The sequence below is a fragment of the Leucoraja erinacea genome, unplaced genomic scaffold (genome assembly GCF_028641065.1).
Source record: "Leucoraja erinacea ecotype New England unplaced genomic scaffold, Leri_hhj_1 Leri_317S, whole genome shotgun sequence".
In the NCBI taxonomy this organism is placed as follows: domain Eukaryota; kingdom Metazoa; phylum Chordata; class Chondrichthyes; order Rajiformes; family Rajidae; genus Leucoraja; species Leucoraja erinaceus.
The window spans coordinates 109,865-129,661 of record NW_026576218.1 but is presented as its reverse complement, the minus strand read 5'-3'; the positions used below and the strand labels follow the sequence as shown (position 1 = coordinate 129,661).

Here is a 19,797-nt window from a genome sequence, read left to right as displayed (position 1 = left end):
TGAAAAGCTTTTGTTGCGTGCTATCCATCCAATACATGATTACAATCGAGCCATCCACAGTGTACAGATATATGATAAGGGAATAACGTTTAGTGCGAGGTAAAGCCAGCAAAATCCGATTAAAGATAGTCCGAGGGTCTCCAATGAGGTAGATAGTAGTTCAGGACCGCTCTCTAGTTGGTGAGAGGACGGTTCAGTTGCCTGATAACAGCCGGGAAGAAACTGTCCCTGAATCAATACCCTGGGGATAGACTTGGTTTATACTCTCTAGAATTTAGGAGATTGAGAGGGGATCTTATAGAAACTTACAAAATTCTTAAGGGGTTGGACAGGCTAGATGCAGGAAGATTGCTCCCGATGTTGGGGAAGTCCAGGACAAGGGGTCACAGCTTAAGGATAAGGGGGAAATCCTTTAAAACTGAGATGAGAAGAACTTTTTTCACACCGAGAGTGGTGAATCTCTGGAACTCTCTGCCACAGAGGGTAGTCGAGGCCAGTTCATTGGCTATATTTAAGAGGGAGTTAGATGTGGCCCTTGTGGCTAAGGGGATCAGAGGGTATGGATTCAGATTCAGATTCAATTTAATTGTCATTGTCAGTGTACAGTACAGAGACAACGAAATGCATGGAGAGAAGGCAGGTACGGGATACTGAGTTGGATGATCAGCCATGATCATATTGAATGGCGGTGCAGGCTTGAAGGGCCGAATGGCCTACTCCTGCACCTATTTTCTATGTTTCTATGTTTCTAATCTGGAGGTGTGCGTTCGTTTTCACACTTCTGTGCCTCTTGCCCGATGGGAGAGGGGAGAAGCGGGAGTGACCGGGGTGAGGCTGGTCCTTGATGATGCTGCTGGCCTTGCCGAGGCAGCGTGAGGTGTAGATGGGAGTCAGTGGAAGGGAGGTGAGGTGATGGGGACGTGGGGAGAAGACGGAACGATGGGTGAGACTTCAACCCATGTTGTTGCACGGAGTGTGGGAACAGCAGGGCAGAAACTGTCCGTCAGTCTGTGGTGTGGAGTGGTGTGGGAATGCATGGCTAGTGTTGATGCTGCCACCGGTTTAACACGCGTGATGTTGGCGTGTTTTCTACATGCAGAGTGCTTGGACATTGAGCCAATGACTCCGGGTTCCGCTGGACCGGCAGCTGAGAAACCAAACTTGACCCTGCACTTCCATCGGTAAGTCACCTGGTTTAGTTCCTTGCTGAACCCAAACTGCTGGAGTAACTCAACGGGGCAGGCAACATCTCTAGAGAGAAGGAATGGGTGACGTTTCAGGTCCAGACTGTCTTAAGAAGGATCTTGACCCGAAACATCACCCATTCCTTCTCTCCAGAGATGGTGCCTGTCCCGCTGAGTTATTTGTGGTTTGGTGTAGTGTTTCTCTCTAGTATCTAATGGTATAAATGGGGCTGGTTTGGATGGGGGATGTCGGTCGGCATGGGCCAGTGTTTCTGGGCTGTGTGACGATTTGCGATGAATTTCATTGAGTGCTTTTTATTTTTTCTCAGCCTTTTAATGGTGCAAATTCAGTTTAAACTCAAGGCCATCAATCTTCAAACCATCCGGCGTCACGAGCTGCCTGATTGCTACGATTTCCATGTGACTGTAAGTTGCTCCTCTGTACAATGTCGCCCCATCCACCTGCTGCTCGGTAGAATGGCTTGATTGTAATCATGTATTGACTTTCTGCTGACTGGTTAGTATGCAACAAAAGCTTGTCACTATACCCTGGTACACATGACAATAAACTCGACTCAAACTGTAGATAGACACAAACTCAGCGGGACAGGCAGCATCTATGGTGAGAAGGAATGGGTGACGTTTCGGGCTCGAGACCCTTCTTCAAATCCAGAGATGCCGCCTGTCCTGAGTTACTTCAGTATTTTGTCTAACTTTGCTTTAAACCAGTTCCTTCCTATAACATAAGCCTGTTGCAGTGTAGTTTATTGTCCCGTGTACCGAGGTACTGTAAAAAGCTTTTGTTGCATGCTAACCAGACTGATTCCTGGGATGTCAGGACTTTCATATGAAGAAAGACTGGATAGACTTGGTTTGTACTCGCTAGAATTTAGGAGATTGAGGGGGGATCTTATAGAAACGTACAAAATTCTTAAGGGGTTGGACAGGCTAGATGCAGGAAGATTGTTCCCGATGTTGGGGAAGTCCAGGACAAGGGGTCACAGCTTAAGGATAAGGGGGAAATCCTTTAAAACCGAGATGAGGAGAAGTTTTTCACACACAGAGAGTGGTGAATCTCTGGAACTCTCTGCCACAGAGGGTAGTTGAGGCCAGTTCATTGGCTATATTTAAGAGGGAGTTAGATGTGGCCCTTGTGGCTAAAGGGATCAGAGGGTATGGAGAGAAGGCAGGTACGGGATACTGAGTTGGATGATCAGCCATGATCATATTGAATGGCGGTGCAGGCTCAAAGGGCCGAATGGCCTCCTGCACCTATTTTCTATGTTTCTATGTAACCAGTCAGCGGAAAGTCAATACATGATTACAATCGAGCCTTCACCAACTAGAGAGCGGACCTGACCTCCCATCTACCTCATTGGAGACTGACGGACTCTTTAATTCGACTTTGCTGACTTTATCTTGCACTAAACGTTATTCCCTTTATCCTGTATCTGTGTGTGGACGGCTCGATTGTAATCATGTATTGTCTTTCCACTGACTGGATAGCACACAATAAAAAAAGTTTTCACGGCACCTCTGTACAGGTGACAATAAAGAAACTAAATGAACAGTCCCTGACCTCCCAAAGTGCTTTACCTGACGCTTGTCCTGATTAAACTCCATCTGCCACCTGCCTGCCCCTTCTGATCTATGTCCCCTGTATCAGTCCACAACCATATTTGCTGTCTACAGCCCTTGTCCAAAACCTTGCTAATCATAAGTGATAGGAGTAGAATTAGGCCATTCGGCCCATCAAGTCTACTCCACCATTCAATCATGGCTGATCTATCTCTCCCTCCTAACCCCATTCTCCTGCCTTCTCCCCGTAGCCCCTGACACCCGCACTAATCAAGAATCTATCAATCTCTGCCTTAAAAATACCCACTGACTTGTGGCCTCCACAGCCGTCTGTGGCAATGAATTCCCCAGATTCACCACCCTCTGACTAAAGAAATTCCTCCTTATCTCCTTCCTAAAAGAACGTCCTTTAATTCTGAGGCTGTGCCCTCTGGTCCTAGACTCTCCCACTAGTGGAAACATCCTCTCCACATCCACTCTATCCAGGCCTTTTGCTATTCTGTTAAGTTTCAATTAGGTCCCCCCTCATTCTAATAAACTCCAGCGAGTACAGGCCCAGCGCCGACAAACGCTCATCATATGTTAACCCACTCATTGCTGGGATCGTTCTTGTAAACCTCCTCTGGATCCTCTCCAGAGCCGGCACATCCTTCCTCAGTTACGGGGCCCAAATGTACAGCAACACATGCAAGTTATTTATCTGAACGTGTGCTTGGTCCAGTTACAGAAATGAATGTCTGCACTAATGGTCATTTGTATTTGTTTCAGATCACCTTTGACAATAAGGCTCACAGTGGCAGAATTCAGATTGGTTTGGACAGCGACATATCCATTAGAAAATGCAAAGGCAGGCATGTAACTGGGGGAGGTGAGTATCCCTGATGTTTAGAGTCACGTAGCTGTACAGCACGGAAACAGGCCCTTCGGCCCACCTGGCCCATGCTGACCAAGTAGGCAGATTGGTCGCGTCCCATTTGCCTGTATTCGGCCCATGTCCTCTCCCATCAGACAAGAGGTACAGAGGTCTGGAAACGCATGCCTGCATATTCAGGAAGATACCTCCAGTCTGAAGAAGGGTCGAGTCAAGAGTATTTTATTGTCATGTGTCCCAGATAGAATAATGACATCTTTAGTTGCTGCAGCTCAACACAATATGTAAACATAATAAATAATATAACAAAAACTCAGAAAAAATAAATAACATACAATAACAGTGCAATGATAATAATAATCTGTTGTAGTTCAGAGTTTATGATGTTGTGTTTAATAGCCTGATGGCTGTGGGGAAGTGGCTGTTCCTGAACCTGGACGTTACAGTTCTCAGGCTCCTGAACCTTCTTCCCGATGGCAACGGAGAGATGAGTGTGTGGCCAGGATGGTGTGGGTCTTTGTTGATGTTGGCTGCCTTTTTGAGGCAGCGACTGCGATAGATCCCTTCGATGGTGGGGAGGTCAGAGCCGATGATGGACTGGGCAGTGGTCACAACTTTCTGCAGCCTTTTCCAATACTATACAATTTATTTGTCATTTGGACCCCATTGAGGTCCAAACGAAATGACGTTTCTGCAGCCATACATTACAAACAAATAGACCTAAGACACAACATAATTTACATAAACATCCATCACATCGCTGTGATGCAAGGCAAAAAAATTATCTCTCCACTGCATTCGCCCCCCCCCCCCCCCCCCCCCCCCCCCGATGTCAGAGTCAAAGCCCCCGGCTGGCGATGGCGATTGTCCCGCGGCCATTAAAGCCACGCCGGGTGGTGCAAGGTCGCACACCGGGTTCTTGATGTTAGAGCCCCCGGCGGGCGCTCGCAGTGTCCCGCGGCCATTCCAAGCCGCGCGGGGCAGTGCTCTTCGACCCCGCAACTCGGGCGGGAGAAGTCGCCGTTGCGGAAGCCCTGAAAAGCGGTCTCCCTCCAGGGACCCGCGGGCTCCCGGTGCCGCCGTCCGCCAGACCCGCAGTTGCAGCCTCCGAATCTCCGGAGGTCGGGCCGCAGCAGCGCTCCACCACCGCTCCGCCCGCTCCGGACTCGGCCAGCCCCGTGACGGTGAGTAGTCGGCAGCTCCGCGACTGGAGCCCCAGGTCGTTCCTGTTGGAGGCCGCTCCACGTTGCAGCCCCAACGACAACGGAGACCCGACAAAGAAAAGGTTGGGTCTCCCGTGCAGGGGAAAGATTTTAAAGTTACACCAACAACAAAAAATAACAAAAACTACATAAAAACGAGACAAAAAATAATAAAAACACAGACGGACTGCAGAGGCCGCTGCTGACGAGAGTCGCTCCACCCACCTGGACGTTCAAGTTGCCGAACCAGGCCACGATGCAACCAGTCGGCATGCTCTCTACTGTGCACCTGTAGAAGTTTGAGGGAGTCCTCTTTGACATACCGACTCTCCGTAATCTTCTCGGGAAGTAGAGGCGCTGTGAGGCAGCAGCTCTACCCGCTGCACCACCGTGCCGGCCCAAATGGGGGCTGAAATGAAATATTCCAAGTGTCCACTAGATGGTGATGTGGAGTCAACATGCAGGGACCAGGATAGACACGAAATGGTGGAGTAACTAACTCAGCGGGTCAGGCAGAATCTCTCGAGGACATGGTGTACCTGCTGACCTGCTGTGGTCACTCTAACATTGAGTTTCTTTCTCCTAGTGCAACGAAACAGCCACTACATGGTGATATTCGACGGTTTTATCGTGGGGATTTGCCTGATCTCGTTGGTCCTCTGCACCCGGTCCATTGTCAATGGGATAAAGCTGCAGCATGTACGTATCACCTCGTGTTTGATAAAGGTGTTGTATTGTTTGTTGTCACGTGTAGCAAGGTGCAGTGGAAAAACTGCAGACCAACACAAAGTGCTGGAGTAACTCAGCGGGTCAGGCAGCATCTCTGGAGAGAATGAATGAGTGGCATTTTGGTGGGTCTGAAGTTGGGGTTAGGGTCTGATGAAGGGTCTCGACCCAAAACGTCACCTATCCGTGTTCTCCACAGATGCTGCCCGACCCGCTATGGAGCTAAGGAAATAGGCAACGTTTCGGGCTGAAATCCTTCTGGAAATAGGCAACGTTTTGGGCCGAAACCCGGAAGGGTTTCGGCCCGAAACGTTGCCTATTTCCTTAGCTCCATAGATGCTGCCTGACCTTCTGAGTTACTCCAGCACTCTGTGAAACGTCACCTATCCATGTTCTCCACAGATGGTGCCTGACCCGCTGAGTTACTCCAGCACTCTGTGAAACGTCACCTATCCATGTTCTCCACAGATGCTGCCTGACCCGCTGAGTTACTCCAGCACTCTGTGAAACGTCACCTATCCATGTTCTCCACAGATGCTGCCTGACCCGCTGAGTTACTCCAGCACTCTGTGTCTGTATCCGTGTAAACCAGCATCTGCAGTTCCCTCCTACACAGTGAAAGGCTGATCATATTATACATGTTTATGATCAACTTGGGCATGAATATGAAAGGTAGTGCAAATGAGTCGTACAGCATCGAAACAGGCCCTTCGGCCCGACTCGTCCATGCTGACACAGATGCCCCATCTAAGTCAGTCACGTTTGGCCCATCCCACTCTGGCCTGGCATGGTGGTGCAGCGGTAGAGTTGCTGCCTTTTGCAGTGCCAGAGATCTGGATTAGATCCTGACTACAGGTGCTGTCTGTGTGGAGTTTGTACGTTCTCCCCGTGACTGCGTGGGGTTTCTCCAGGTGCTCCACTTTCCTCCCACATTCCAAAACGTGCAAGTAAATTAATTTGCTTCGGTAAAATTGTAAATTGAACGAATGAATAAGTTTATTGGCCAAGTATTCACATACAAGGAATTAGCCTTGGTGCTCCGCCCACATGTGACAACGACATACAGCGACAGTTAGGAATGACACATAAAACATTAAACATTAATAATAAAACATTATTGATTAAACATGAGAATTAAATAAAATACCTGAGCAAAAGGAGGCTACAGATTTTTGGTTATTGTCATTCATTCATTCAAAATCTAAATTGTCCCTAGTGTGTAGGATAGTGCTAGTGTACGGGATGATTGCTGGTCGGCACGGATTCGGAGGGCCGAAGGGCCAGTTTCCACGCTGTATCTCAAGTCTAAAGATTCCTTTGGGAACCTGCAAAAGAGGAGAATAGCAGGATTTAGTGTTGCAGAATTATGTTGTTACACTTGGAGAAAAGGTCCAGTGTGCACATGGGGTAGGCTGGAGGATCAAGACTACACCCAGGCTTAGTTGGTAACTGTGGTGGCACAGCGGTAGAGCTGCTGCCTCACAGCGCCAGACACCCGGGTTCCATCCTGATCCTGTGCTGTCTGTACGGAGTTTGTACGTTCTCCCTGTGACTTTGGGGGTTTTCTCCGGGTGCTCTGGTTTCCTTCCACACACCAAAGATGTTCAGGTTCGTGGGTTATCTATAGTCTCTCTATGGTTTATTGGTTAATTTGCTTTGGTTAAATTGTAGGATGGTGCTAGTGTACGGGGTGATCGCTGGTCGGCATGGACTCGGTGGGCCGAAGGGCCAGCTCCCACACCGCATCTCAAGTCTTGAGATTCCTTGGAAACCTGCAAAAGAGGAAAATAGCTGAGTGCAGAATATAGAGTTACAGCGTGAAATTGTTACAGTTGGAGAAAAGATCCCGTAACTGCATTGTGGTTGGTTGGAGGATCAGATCTACACCCAGGCTAGTTTATTGTCATGTATACCGAGGTACAGTGAAAAGCTTTTGTTGTGTCTAACCAGTCAGCGGAAAGACAATGCATGATTACAATCGAGCCATGATAAGGGAAAAACATTTAGTGCAAAGTAAAGCCAGCAAAGTCTGATCAAGGATAGTCCGAGGGTCATCAGTGAGGTAGATAGTAGTTCAGGACCGCTCTCTAGTTGGTGAGAGGACGGTTCAGTTGCCTGATAATAGCCTTGAAGAAACTGTCCCTGAATCTGAAGGTGTGTGTTTTCACACTTCTGGGGATGATCAGCCATGATCACATTAAATGGCGGTGCTGGCTCAAAGGGCCAAATGGCCTACTCCTGCACCTATTGTATCTATTGTACCTCTTGTCAGATGGGAGAGGGGAGAAAAGGGAGTGACTGGGGTGAGACTGGTCCTTGATGATGCTGCTGGCCTTGCCGAGGCAGCGTGAGGTGTAGATGGAGGCGATGGAAGGGAGGTTGGTTTGTGCGATGGTCTGGGCTACGTCCACAACTCTCTGCGATTTCTTGCGGGTCTTGGACGGAGCTGTTCCCAAACCGTGCTGGGATGCATCCCGATAAAATGCTCTCTGTGGTGCATCTGTAGAAGTTGGTGAGAGTTGTAGGGGACATGCCGAACTTCCACGGCCTACTGAGGGAGTGGAGGTGTTGTTGTGTTTAGTGGGTACGTGCCTGTGTTCTGTCCCTGCAGGAGTTCGCCAGCTTCTTTGCCCAGCAGTACAGCAAGCAGGTGAGCTGGTCCGAGCGTTCGCAGTTCCTCAACGGCTGGTACACCCTGATCATCACCAGCGACCTGCTCACCATCACCGGCTCTGTACTCAAGATGGAGATTGATGCCAAGGTGAGGGGTGATGGCGGTCTGGGTGCGGACTGACCCCGTGGGTGGTGGGATAGTAATGTTCATCAGTTACTGCAGCAGAATTAGGCCATTCGGCCCATCGTTTTCAAGATGAGAGTTGCTTTCAAGAGTTAGATAGAGCTGTTAGGGATAGTGGAGTTAAGGGATATGGAGAGAAGGCAGGAACGGGGTACTGATTGTGGATGATCTGCCATGATCACATTGAATGGCGGTGCTGGCTCGAAGGGCCGAATGGCCTACTCCTGCACCTATTGTCTGTTGTCTCAAGTCTACTCCGTCATTCAATCATGCCTGATCTATCTCTCTCTCCTAACCCCATTCTCCTGCTTTCTCCCTGTAACCCCTGACACCCGCACTAATCAAGAATCTATCTATCTCTGCCTTAAATATATCCACTGTCCTGTGGCCTCCACAGCCGTCTGTGGCAAAGAATTCCACAGATTCACCACTCTTTAGTCAAAGAAATCCCTCCTCATCTCCTTCCTAAAGGAACGTTCTTTAATTCTGAGGCTGTGCCCTCTGGTCCTAGACTCTCCCACTAGTGGAAACATCCTCTCCACATCTACTCTATCCAGGCCTATTGCTAGTCGCTAAATTTCAATGAGATCCCCCCCCCCCCCCCCCCCTCATTCTTCTAAACTCCAGTGAGTACAGCGGGCGGAACGGTGATGCAGCGGGTTGGGCTGCTGCCTTACAGCGCCAGAGACCCGGGTTCCATCCTGACTACGGGTGCTGTCTGTACGGAGTTTGCACGTTCTCCCCGTGACCTGCGTGGGTTTTCTCCAGGATCGTCAGTTTCTTCCCACACTCCAAAGACGTGCAGGTTTGTAGATGAATTGGCTTAGTATAAGTGTAAATTGTCCCTAGTGTGTGTGTAGGATAGTGTTAGTGTGCGGGGATCGCTGGTCGGCACGGACTGGGTGGGCCGAAGGGCCTGTTTCCGTGCTGTATCTCTAAACTAAACCCAATCTACAGGCCCAGTGCCTACAAACGCCCATCATATGTTAACCCAGTCATTCCTGGATTGATTCTGGGGAACCTCCTCTGGACCTTCTCCAGGGCCGGCCTAAGCCACACGCTGCCTGGATGGTTCAAAACGCAGCGCGTGCAATGTGGGGTTAGATGTGTTGACCACTCCAGCGTGAAGCGACTAGGGACGTTTGCTGGAGATAGCTGGGGACTTGGTCAGCATGGCTAAGGTGGACTGCACGGCCTGTTTTCATTACCTGAAGAAGGGTCTCCTATTCTTCAGACGAAACATCGCCTATTTCTCTCCACAGATGCTGCCTGACCCGCTGTGTTACTCCAACACTCTGTGAAACGTCACCTATCCATGTTCTCCACAGATGCTGCCTGACCCGCTGAGTTACTCCAACACTCTGTGAAACGTCACCTATCCATGTTCTCCACAGATGCTGCCTGACCCGCTGAGTTACTCCAACACTCTGTGAAACGTCACCTATCCATGTTCTCTACAGGTGCTGCCTGACCCGCTGAGTTACTCCAACACTCTGAAACATCACCTGTCCATAGAAACTTAGACATTAGGTGCAGGAGTAGGCCATTCGGCCCTTCGAGCCTGCACCGCCATTCAATATGGTCATGGCTGATCATCCAACTCGGTATCCCGTACCTGCCTTCTCTCCATAACCCCTGATCCCTTTAGCCACAAGGGCCACATCTAACTCCCTCTTAAATATAGCCAATATCCTTCTGGAAATAGGCAACGTTTTGGGCCGAAACCCTTATGGGTTTCGGCCCGAAACGTTGCCTATTTCCTTAGCTCCATAGATGCTGCCTGACCCGCTGAGTGACTCCAGCACTCTGTGAAACGTCACCTATCCATGTTCTCCACAGATGCTGCCTGACCCGCTGAGTTACTCCAGCACTCTGTGAAACGTCACCTATCCATGTTCTCCACAGATGCTGCCTGACCCGCTGAGTTACTCCAGCACTCTGTGTCTATCTATGGCCCGTCTTCATATCTATGACCTGATCTGAATAATTACAGCCTTCTCCAACAGAGGGAGGTGGATGTATGGAACAAGCTGCCAGAGGATGTTTAGATTAGAGATACAGCGTGCAAACAGGCCCTTCGGCCCACCTACTCTATGATGACCAGCGATCTCCATTGACGTTAACAATATCCCACACTCAAAATAGACAATAGGTGCAGGAGTAGGCCATTCGGCCCTTCGAGCCAGCACCGCCATTCAATGTGATCATGGCTGATCATCCCCAATCAGTACCCCGTTCCTGCCTTCTCCCCATATCCCCTGACTCCGCTATCTTTAAGAGCCCTATCGAGCTCTCTCTTGAAAATATCCAGAGAACTGTCCTCTGATGCAGAGAATTCCACAGACTCACAACTCTCTGTGAGAAAAAGTGTTTCCTCGTCTCTGTTCTAAATGGCTTACCCCTTATTCTTAAACTGTGGCCCCTTGTGGCCACTTGGGACCATTTACAATTTTACTGAAGGCAATTAACCTACTAAGCTACAATTGTCTTTGGCGTGGGGAAGGAAACCGGAGCACCCGGAGAATGGTGACGGAGAGAGGGTACAGACTCTGTACAGACAGAGCCCCGAGAGTGGATTGAATGCGGGTCTATGGCACTGTGAGGCAGAAGCTCCACCCGCTGTCTGCACGGAGTCTGGAGAGTGGGAGGCTGGAGCTGATCTTAAAGAGCCGCATAAACTCACGAGGGGAATAGATGGGGTGAATGCAGAGTTTCTTCCCCCACCTCAGGGAATCATCAAGCAGAGGACATGGGTTTAAGGTGAGAGGGGGAAAGATTGAACAGGAGGCTGAGGGGCAACGTTTCCACTGGGAGGGTGATGGGTGGGTGGGTGTGTGGGTGGTTGAGGCAGGGACTGGAACAGCATTTAGATGTTTGTTTGTGTTACAGAGTTTTGCATCGTATGATGTGTGCAGCATCTTGCTGGGCTCGTCCACGCTGCTGGTCTGGGTGGGAGTCATCCGATACCTCGGCTTCTTTGAGAAGTACAACGTAAGGAGCTGTGTGCCTCTTCTGTTTGTGTTTGTGTGTGTGGATGTGTGTGTGTGTATAGGATGTGTGTGTGTGTATAGGATGTGTGTGTGTGTAGGATGTGTGTGTGTGTGTGTGTAGATGTGTATGGGATGTGTGTGTATAGGATGTGTGTGTGTATATATATGCATATAGTATATATATGTGTGTGTTTATATATATATATGTCTATATATGTGTCTGTTTGTTTGTGTGTGTGTATGTGTCTATTTGTGTGTGTGTAATATATATATATATATATATGTGTGTGTAATATGGGTGTGATTGTATATGTGTATGTGTGTGTGTGTGTAAATATATATGTATATGTATATGTATGTATATGTATATATATATATGTATATGGGTGTGATTATATATGTGTATACGTGTGTGTGTGTGTATATGTGTGTGTGTGTAAATATATATATGTGTGTGTGTGTGTGTATATGGGTGTGATTATATGTGTGTGTGTGCACATGTGTGTATATATGTGTATGTGTCTATTTGTGTGAGTATATATTTATGTGTGTGTCGTATATATATGTATGTGTATGTGTGTGTGTGTGTGTGTGTGTGCATATATCTACACGTGTGTACGTGCCTCTTGCTGCAGGTGTTGATTCTCACCCTGCGTGCAGCACTGCCCAATGTGATGCGTTTCTGCTGCTGTGCCTCCATGATGTACCTGGGCTACTGCTTCTGTGGATGGATCGTGCTGGGGCCGTATCACCAGAAGGTGCGGGGGGCCGCTGACGAGGGGGCGGGAGGGAGGGGGGGAGCGAGGGTGGGGAGCGGGTGGGCAAGATGCCAGCGGGGGCAAGAGTGGGGGGGGGGGGGGGGGGATCGGGTTGGACCCCGCTTGTTGCCTTTGGGCACCAGATCTGAGGAAGGATGTGCTGGCTCTGGAGCGGGTCCAGAGGAGGTTTACAGGAATGATCCCAGGAATGATGAGCGTTTGTCGGCACTGGGCCTGTACTCGCTGGAGTTTAAAAGGATGAGGGGCAAAACCTCATCAAAACGTACAGAATAGTGAAAGGCCTGGATAGAGTGGATGTGGAGAGGATGTTTCCACTAGTGGGAGAGTCTAGGACCAGAGGGCACAGCTCAGAATTTAAGGACGTTCTTTTAGGAAGGAGATGAGGAGGAATTTCTTTAGTCAGAGGGTGGTGAATCTGTGGAATTCTTTGCCACAGACGGCTATGGAGGCCACAAGTCAGTGGATATATTTAAGGCATTATTTGCCTGAGTCTGGTCCCAGGTCATCATAGAGCCACACAAGAATGGGACCTTTGGCCCTCATTAGATTAGTTTATTGTCCCGTGTACCGAGGTACAGTGAAAAGCCTTTGTTGCGCGCTAACCAGTCAGTGGAAAGACAATACATGATTACATTCGAGGCGTCCACAGTGTACAGATACAGGATAAAGGGAATAATGTTTAGTGCAAAGTCCAATTGAAGATAGTCCGAGTGTCTCCAATGAGGTGGATGGGAGGTCAGGACCGCTCTCTAGTTGGTGAGAGGACGGTTCAGTTGCCCGGTAACAGCCGGGAAGAAACTGTCCCTGAATCTGGAGGTGTGCGTTTGTTTTCACACTTCTGTACCTCTTGCCCGATGGGAGAGGGGAGAAGAGGGAGTGACCGGGGTGAGACTGGTCCATGATGATGCTGCTGGTCTTGCCGAGGCAGCGTGAGGTGTAGATGGAGGCGATGGAAGGGAGGTTGGTTTGCAATAGACAATAGGTGCAGGAGTAGGCCATTTGGCCCTTCGAACCAGCAACGCCATTCAATGTGATCATGGCTGATCATCCCCAATCAGTACCCCGTTTCCGCCTTCTCCCCATATCCCCTGACTCTGTTATCTTTAAGAGTGTCTAACACTCTCTTGAAAGTATCCAGAGAACCGGCCTCTACTGCCCTCTGAGGCAGAGAATTCCACAGACTCACCACTCTCTGTGTGAAAAAGTGTTTCCTCGTCTCTGTTCTAAATGGCTTGCCCCTTATTCTTAAACTGTAGCCCCTGGTTCTGGACTCCCCCAACATCGGGAACATGTTTCCTGCCTCTAGCGTGTCCAAACCGTGAATAATCTTATACGTTTCATTAAGAAACCCTCTCATCCTTCTAAACTCCAGAGTGTACAAGCCCAGCTGCTCCATTCTCTCAGCAAATGACAGTCCCGTCATCCCGGGAATTAACCTTGTAAACCTACGCTGCACTCCCTCAATAGCAAGAATGTCCTTCCTCAAATTAGGAGACCAAAACTGCACACAATACTCCAGGTGTGGTCTCACTAGGGCTCCGTACAACTGCAGAAGGATCTCTTTGCTCCGATATTCGATTCCTCATTATAAAGGCCAACATGCCATTGGCTTTCTTCACTGCCTGTTGTACCTGCTTGCTTACTTTCATGGGACCCCCAGATCCCGTTGTACTTCCCCTTTTCCCGTTTTGTGTGACGGTCTGGGGATTCTCGTGGGGTGGGTATCAGTTGGGGATTGCTGGGGAGTTGCGGATTGTGGGGGGGGGTGGGGGGGGGGGGGGGGGGGTTGGGGGTGGCTGGGGGCCGTCGGGGAGTCGGGGGTGGGACAGTGGAGTTGCCCGCTGATGTTGGCTCTGGATCCACAGTTCCGATCGCTCAACATGGTCTCCGAGTGCCTCTTCTCCCTCATCAATGGCGATGACATGTTCTCCACCTTTGCGGCCATGAAGGACAAGAGCTACCTGGTGTGGCTCTTCAGCAGGCTGTACCTGTACTCCTTCATCAGCCTCTTCATCTACATGGTCCTCAGCCTCTTCATTGCCCTCATCACCGACACCTACGAGACCATCAAAGTAAGGAGACCTCACCTGGGCGTTGGCTGCTGTTTATTGTCACGTGGACAGAGGTGCCGTGTAAAGCTTTTTTGTTGCGTGTTAACCCGTCAGCAGAGAGACAATACATGATTACAATCGAGCTGCCCACAGTGGACAGATACAGGATAAAGGGAATAATGTTTAGCGCAAGGTGAAGCCAGTGTGCCGGAGACCATTGGCTGGGGCCCAGGGCTATTGGCCAGTCCTGGCCTGAGCGTAAATATAAACATGCTTGGGACTAGCATGGATCTGATGATCTCTCTACAGGGTCAGCAGAGTAGTGCAGTGCCGACTACAGGTGCTGTCTGCACGGAGTTTGCACGTTCTCCCTGTGACCTGTGTGGGTTTTTTTCCGGGCGCTCCGGATTCCTCCCACACTCCAAAGACTTGCAGGTGTGTAGGTGAATGGTCTTCTGTCAAATGTCCCCAGTGTGTGTGTCGGGGTGGGTGGAGGACACGGGCAGGAGAGGAGTGGCGGCTCGTGAGCCAGACCAGTGCTATTTGTTACAGGCACCTTGTATGTGAACACTTGGCCAATAAGCTCTTCATTCATTCACCTCCAGTTCCATTTCTTACCCTCCTAAATGAACCTGCCGACTGCAGTCTTTGGGATGTGGGAGGTAAACAAACTCCTTGGGGAACCCTGTGCACCTGAGGCTGGGATTGAACCCGGCTCTCCGGAGCCGAGTGGAAGCAGCTGATGGAAATTTGCATCAACTTGATGATAAACGTGTCTGACTGTTTTACGGGAATGTTTTGAATGCAGAGTGTTTTACCCAGAGTAGGGGCATCGAGAACCACATGACGTCATGGAGAATGGAGCGGCTGGGCTTGTACGGGGGAGATGCAGCGAGACCTGGGTGTCATGGTACACCAGTCATTGAAGGTAGGCATGCAGGTGCAGCAGGCAGTAAAGAAAGCGAATGGCATGTTGGCTTTCATAGCAAGAGGATTTGAGTATAGGAGCAGGGAGGTTCTACTGCAGTTGTATAGGGTCTTGGTGAGACCACACCTGGAGTATTGCGTGCAGCTTTGGTCTCCAAATCTGAGGAAGGACATTATTGCCATAGAGGGAGTGCAGAGAAGGTTCACCAGACTGATTCCTGGGATGTCAGGACTGTCTTATGAAGAAAGACTGGATAGACTTGGTTTATACTCTCTAGAATTTAGGAGATTGAGAGGGGATCTTATAGAAACTTACAAAATTCTTAAGGGGTTGGACAGGCTAGATGCAGGAAGATTGTTCCCGATGTTGGGGAAGTCCAGGACAAGGGGTCACAGCTTAAGGATAAGGGGGGAAATCCTTTAAAACCGAGATGAGGAGAACTTTTTTCACACAGAGAGTGGTGAATCTCTGGAACTCTCTGCCACAGAGGGTAGTTGAGGCCAGTTCATTGGCTATATTTAAGAGGGAGTTAGATGTGGCCCTTGTGGCCAAGGAAATCGGAGGGTATGGAGAGAAGGCAGGTACGGGATACTGAGTTGGATGATCAGCCATGATCATATTAAATGGCGGTGCAGGCTCGAAGGGCCGAATGGCCTACTCCTGCACCTAATTTCTATGTTTCTATGTTACACTCTGGAGTTTAGAAGGATGAGAGGAGATCTTATTGACACATATAAGATTGTTAAGGGTTTGCAAGGGTTAGAGGCAGGAAACATGTTCCTGATGTTGGGGGAGTCCAGAACCAGGGGCCACAGTTTAAGAATAAGGGGCAAGCCATTTAGAACGGAGACGAGCAAACACTTTTTCTCACAGAGTGTTGTGAGTCTGTGGAATTATCTGCCTCAGGGCAGTGGAGGCCGGTTCTCTGGATATTTTCAAGAGAGAGCTAGATAGGGCCCTTAAAAATAGCGGAGTCAGGGGATATGGGGAGAAGGCAGGAACGGGGTACTGATTGTGGATGATCAGCCATGATCGCATTGAATGGCGGTGCTGGTTCGAAGGGCTGAATGGCCTACTCCTGCACTATTTGTCTATTGTCTGTTTAAAGTCAGAGGAGGAAAAGGTTTGCTAAGAACCTGAGGGGCAACTTTGTCCACACATGAGGGGGTGGGTGTATGGAATGAACTGCCTGAGGAGGTAGTTGAGGCAGGTGCTGCAACAATCTTTAAAGGACATTTGGACAGGTACATGGATAAGGAAGGTTTAGAGTTATGGACCAAACGCAGGCAGGTTTAGGTGGAGATACAGAGAAGAAACAGGCTCTTCAGCCCACCAAGTCCGCTACAACCAGCGATCCCCACACAAACACTAACACTTTCCTGCACACATTAGGGACAATTTACACCTACACCAAGCCAACTAAACCTAAAAAACCTGCACGTCTTTGGAGTGTGGGAGGAAACTGAAGATCAGCCATGATCATATTGAATGGCGGTGCAGGCTGGAAGGGCCGAATGGCCTACTCCTGCACCTAATTTCTATGTTTCTATCTCTGAGAAAACCCACGCAGGTCACGGGGAGAACGGACAAACTCTGTACAGACAGACAGCACCCGTAGTGGGAATCGAACCTGGTTCTCTGGCGCTGCAAGTGCTGTAAGGCAGCAACTCTACTGCTGAGCCACTAGGTGGGACTAGAGTAGATGGTGGGCAGGGGCAAGTTGGGCTGAAGGGCCTGCGTCGGTGATGAATGACTCTTTGTGTCCGCGGTTGAGGAGGTGGTGGCTGTTTGGCCTTGTCTTGGAGGTGGGTTTATGGTGCTGCATGTTACCTGCTGCTTGCCTCCTGTGTACCCTTGCCCTGCGTCACGTCCTGCTCTGTCCTCTCCATCAGCTTCACCAGCGGCAGGGGTTCCCACAGACCGACCTGCAGGCATTCATCGGGGAGTGCCAGGACTTGCCGGACTCTGGCAAGTACCGGGTGGCCGAGGAGTTGCCCGTCTCTCTCTACTGCTGCTGTAACAGGTGAGGCTGGGAGAGGCACTGCCCTGTCCAAATCATCGTCCACAAGTTAGTTTTAGTGATACAGCGCGGGAACAGGCCCTTCTGCCCACCGAATCCATGCCGACCAGCGATCACCCTGCACATTACTCCCACACTAGAGGCAATTTACTGAAGCCAATGGACCTACAAATCTGAAGAGGGCCCTCGACCCGAAACGTCACCCATTCCTTCTCTCCACAGATGCTGCCTGACCCGCTGAGTGACTCCAGCACTCTGTGAAACGTCACCTATCCATGTTCTCCACAGATGCTGCCTGACCCGCTGAGTTACTCCGGCACTCTGTGAAACGTCACCTATCCATGTTCTCCACAGATGCTGCCTGACCCGCTGAGTTACTCCAGCACTCTGTGAAACGTCACCTATCAATGTTCTCCACAGATGCTGCCTGACCCGCTGAGTTACTCCGGCACTCTGTGAAACGTCACCTATCCATGTTCTCCACAGGTGCTGCCTGACCCACTCAGTTGTGGTGCAGCAACATCTATGGAGCTAAGGAAATAGGCAACGTTTCGGGCCCAAATCCTTCTGGAAATAGGCAACGTTTTGGGCCGAAACCCTTACGGGTTTCGGCCCGAAACGTTGCCTATTTCCTTAGCTCCATAGATGCTGCCTGACCCTCTGAGTGACTCCAGCACTCTGTGAAACGTCACCTATCCATGTTCTCCACAGATGCTGCCTGACCCGCTGAGTGACTGCAGTACTTTGGGCCTCCACACTGTATATTTAACAATAATGCTCAGATCCATTTTCCTTTTTGTTTCCCAGGTTGAGGTCGGAAACGTAGGGATGAGAAGTCCTTGCCACCTGTCCTGAAGATGGTGTGTGTGGGTGCGTGTGTGTGTGGGGGTGCGTGTGTGTGGGTGCGTGTGTGTGGGTGTGTGTGTGTGTGTGTGTGTCTGGCTTTGCCCCTCACCAGCTGGGTGCGGGCACTCTACGTAATGCCAAGGCTCTGGCTTGAGCTGAACATGTGTCCACTGGCCCAGTATGGTGACGCTGGTCTGACGAGCCCACCTGAACGTCCCCAGGGCACGGCCTGGCCACGTCTCTTCAGTCGTGCTGCGGCCCTGGAGAATGAAGCTGCCATTGGTCGTGCTCTCCAGCTTGCTTGTCGCATTGGACGGGTTGATGTTGGACTGGGACCAGTTGGTGCTTGATCAGCTGGTGTGGGACTGAACTAGTTGGTGTGGGACTGAACTAGCTGGTGTGGGACTGAACTAGTTGGTGTGGGACTGAACTAGTTGGTGTGGGACTGAACTAGTTGGTGTGGGACTGAACTAGTTGGTGTGGGACTGAACTAGTCGGCATTGGATCAGCTGGTGTGCGACTGGGACTGGCTGGTGTTTGACCCGCTTGTCTGGGACTGGGACTGCTTGGTGTTGGACTCTATGATGTTGGACATGTTGATCTACAACTCTGGCTGTGCAGCACGAACAAACCTCTGCTCATCCACAAGCCCCAACTCCTTGGTAAAACTCAACGCAACAAAGCAGGTGCCTGTGAGTGAGGGGACAGTGTCTGGAGGGACGGAACATGGTCTAACTCCAGCTTGAACCCAGTGCTGCCGTTCTGTTGACTGCCTGTGTCCCTTCTCCTTGGCTGCTCTTTGACCTCCCCCCTCGGCTTGGCTGCAGAGGGCAAGTTTAACGTCGCTGTGACTGGACGGGTCACTAGGGCGAGAGTCCCAGACTGCCCACGGTCGTCCCCAGCTCCCCGTGGAACTTCCTGCAACACCACTAGAGACTTTTATTAACTGATTCACCATTCAAATTATTGAAAATGTAACATATGCTGCAAATCTGGACCACAACGTGCAAACTGGAGGGAGAAAGGCTGGTGTTTTGGAAGTGAAATAAATAAATCTCTAGCCACTTGGTCTGTGCTGTGTCACCATCATTCATTCCCATAACGTCTGATGAAAAGCCGGAACAATGCCCACAGCTGGCTTCCACCTTCTAGGTCATTGTCCTCGGCTGTCCGGTGCAGTTGGCAAAGGTCCTGCAGGATCTGGGAGTGTGCTGGTCCTCCAGTGTCCACATGTGTTTTGTTTTGTTCCTTCTTTAGCGGCGGCACAGTGGTGCAGCGGGTAGAGCTGCTGCCTCGCAGCGCCAGAGACCCGGGTTCCATCCCGACTACGGGTGCTGTCTGTACGGAGTCTGCACGTTCTCCCCGTGAACGAGTGGGTTTTCAGCACACTCCAAACACGTGCAGGTTTGTAGCTTAAGTACCTCCTGTAAAGATTGTAAATTGTCCCCAGTGTGTAGGATAGTGTTGGTGTACGGGATGGTCGCTGTGGACTGTCGGCTGAAGGGTCTGTTTCCACGCTATATCTCTGAACTAAAAAAATCTAAACCCTTCCCACCTCAGAAAGATTTAGGAGGGAGGTTCAGCAGTTGTCTTCTGCTTTGACTCTTGCAACCAAGAGACCAGAGGGTGTAGCTTTAAGGTGGGAGGTGCGGAGTTGCAAGGAGATGTGCAGAGCAAGTTTGAAGATGTGGTGTGGCCCACCAAGTCCATGCCAACCAACAATCACCTGTACACACACTAGGGTCGATTTACCTGCACGTCTTCGGGATGTGGGAGGAAACCAGAGAACCTGGAGAAAACCCACGGGGTGAACGTACAAACTCCG

General features: G+C 50.1%; 1 protein-coding gene across 1 annotated transcript in view; it reads left to right on the top strand.

Annotated features, from left to right (window-relative positions):
- The window catches only part of LOC129693506 (mucolipin-3-like), a 29,176-nt gene extending 9,724 nt beyond the window's left edge, over positions 1–19,452 (top strand). The window contains exons 6-15 of the mRNA XM_055630317.1: positions 1,100–1,181; positions 1,514–1,610; positions 3,531–3,630; positions 5,422–5,534; positions 8,173–8,322; positions 11,248–11,349; positions 11,984–12,106; positions 13,993–14,199; positions 16,999–17,129; positions 17,934–19,452. Coding sequence (XP_055486292.1) covers positions 1,100–1,181; positions 1,514–1,610; positions 3,531–3,630; positions 5,422–5,534; positions 8,173–8,322; positions 11,248–11,349; positions 11,984–12,106; positions 13,993–14,199; positions 16,999–17,129; positions 17,934–17,952 — 1,124 coding nt within the window. The 3' untranslated portion in view covers positions 17,953–19,452. The remainder of the gene's footprint in view (positions 1–1,099; positions 1,182–1,513; positions 1,611–3,530; positions 3,631–5,421; positions 5,535–8,172; positions 8,323–11,247; positions 11,350–11,983; positions 12,107–13,992; positions 14,200–16,998; positions 17,130–17,933) is intronic.
- The last annotated feature ends 345 nt before the right edge of the window (positions 19,453–19,797 follow it).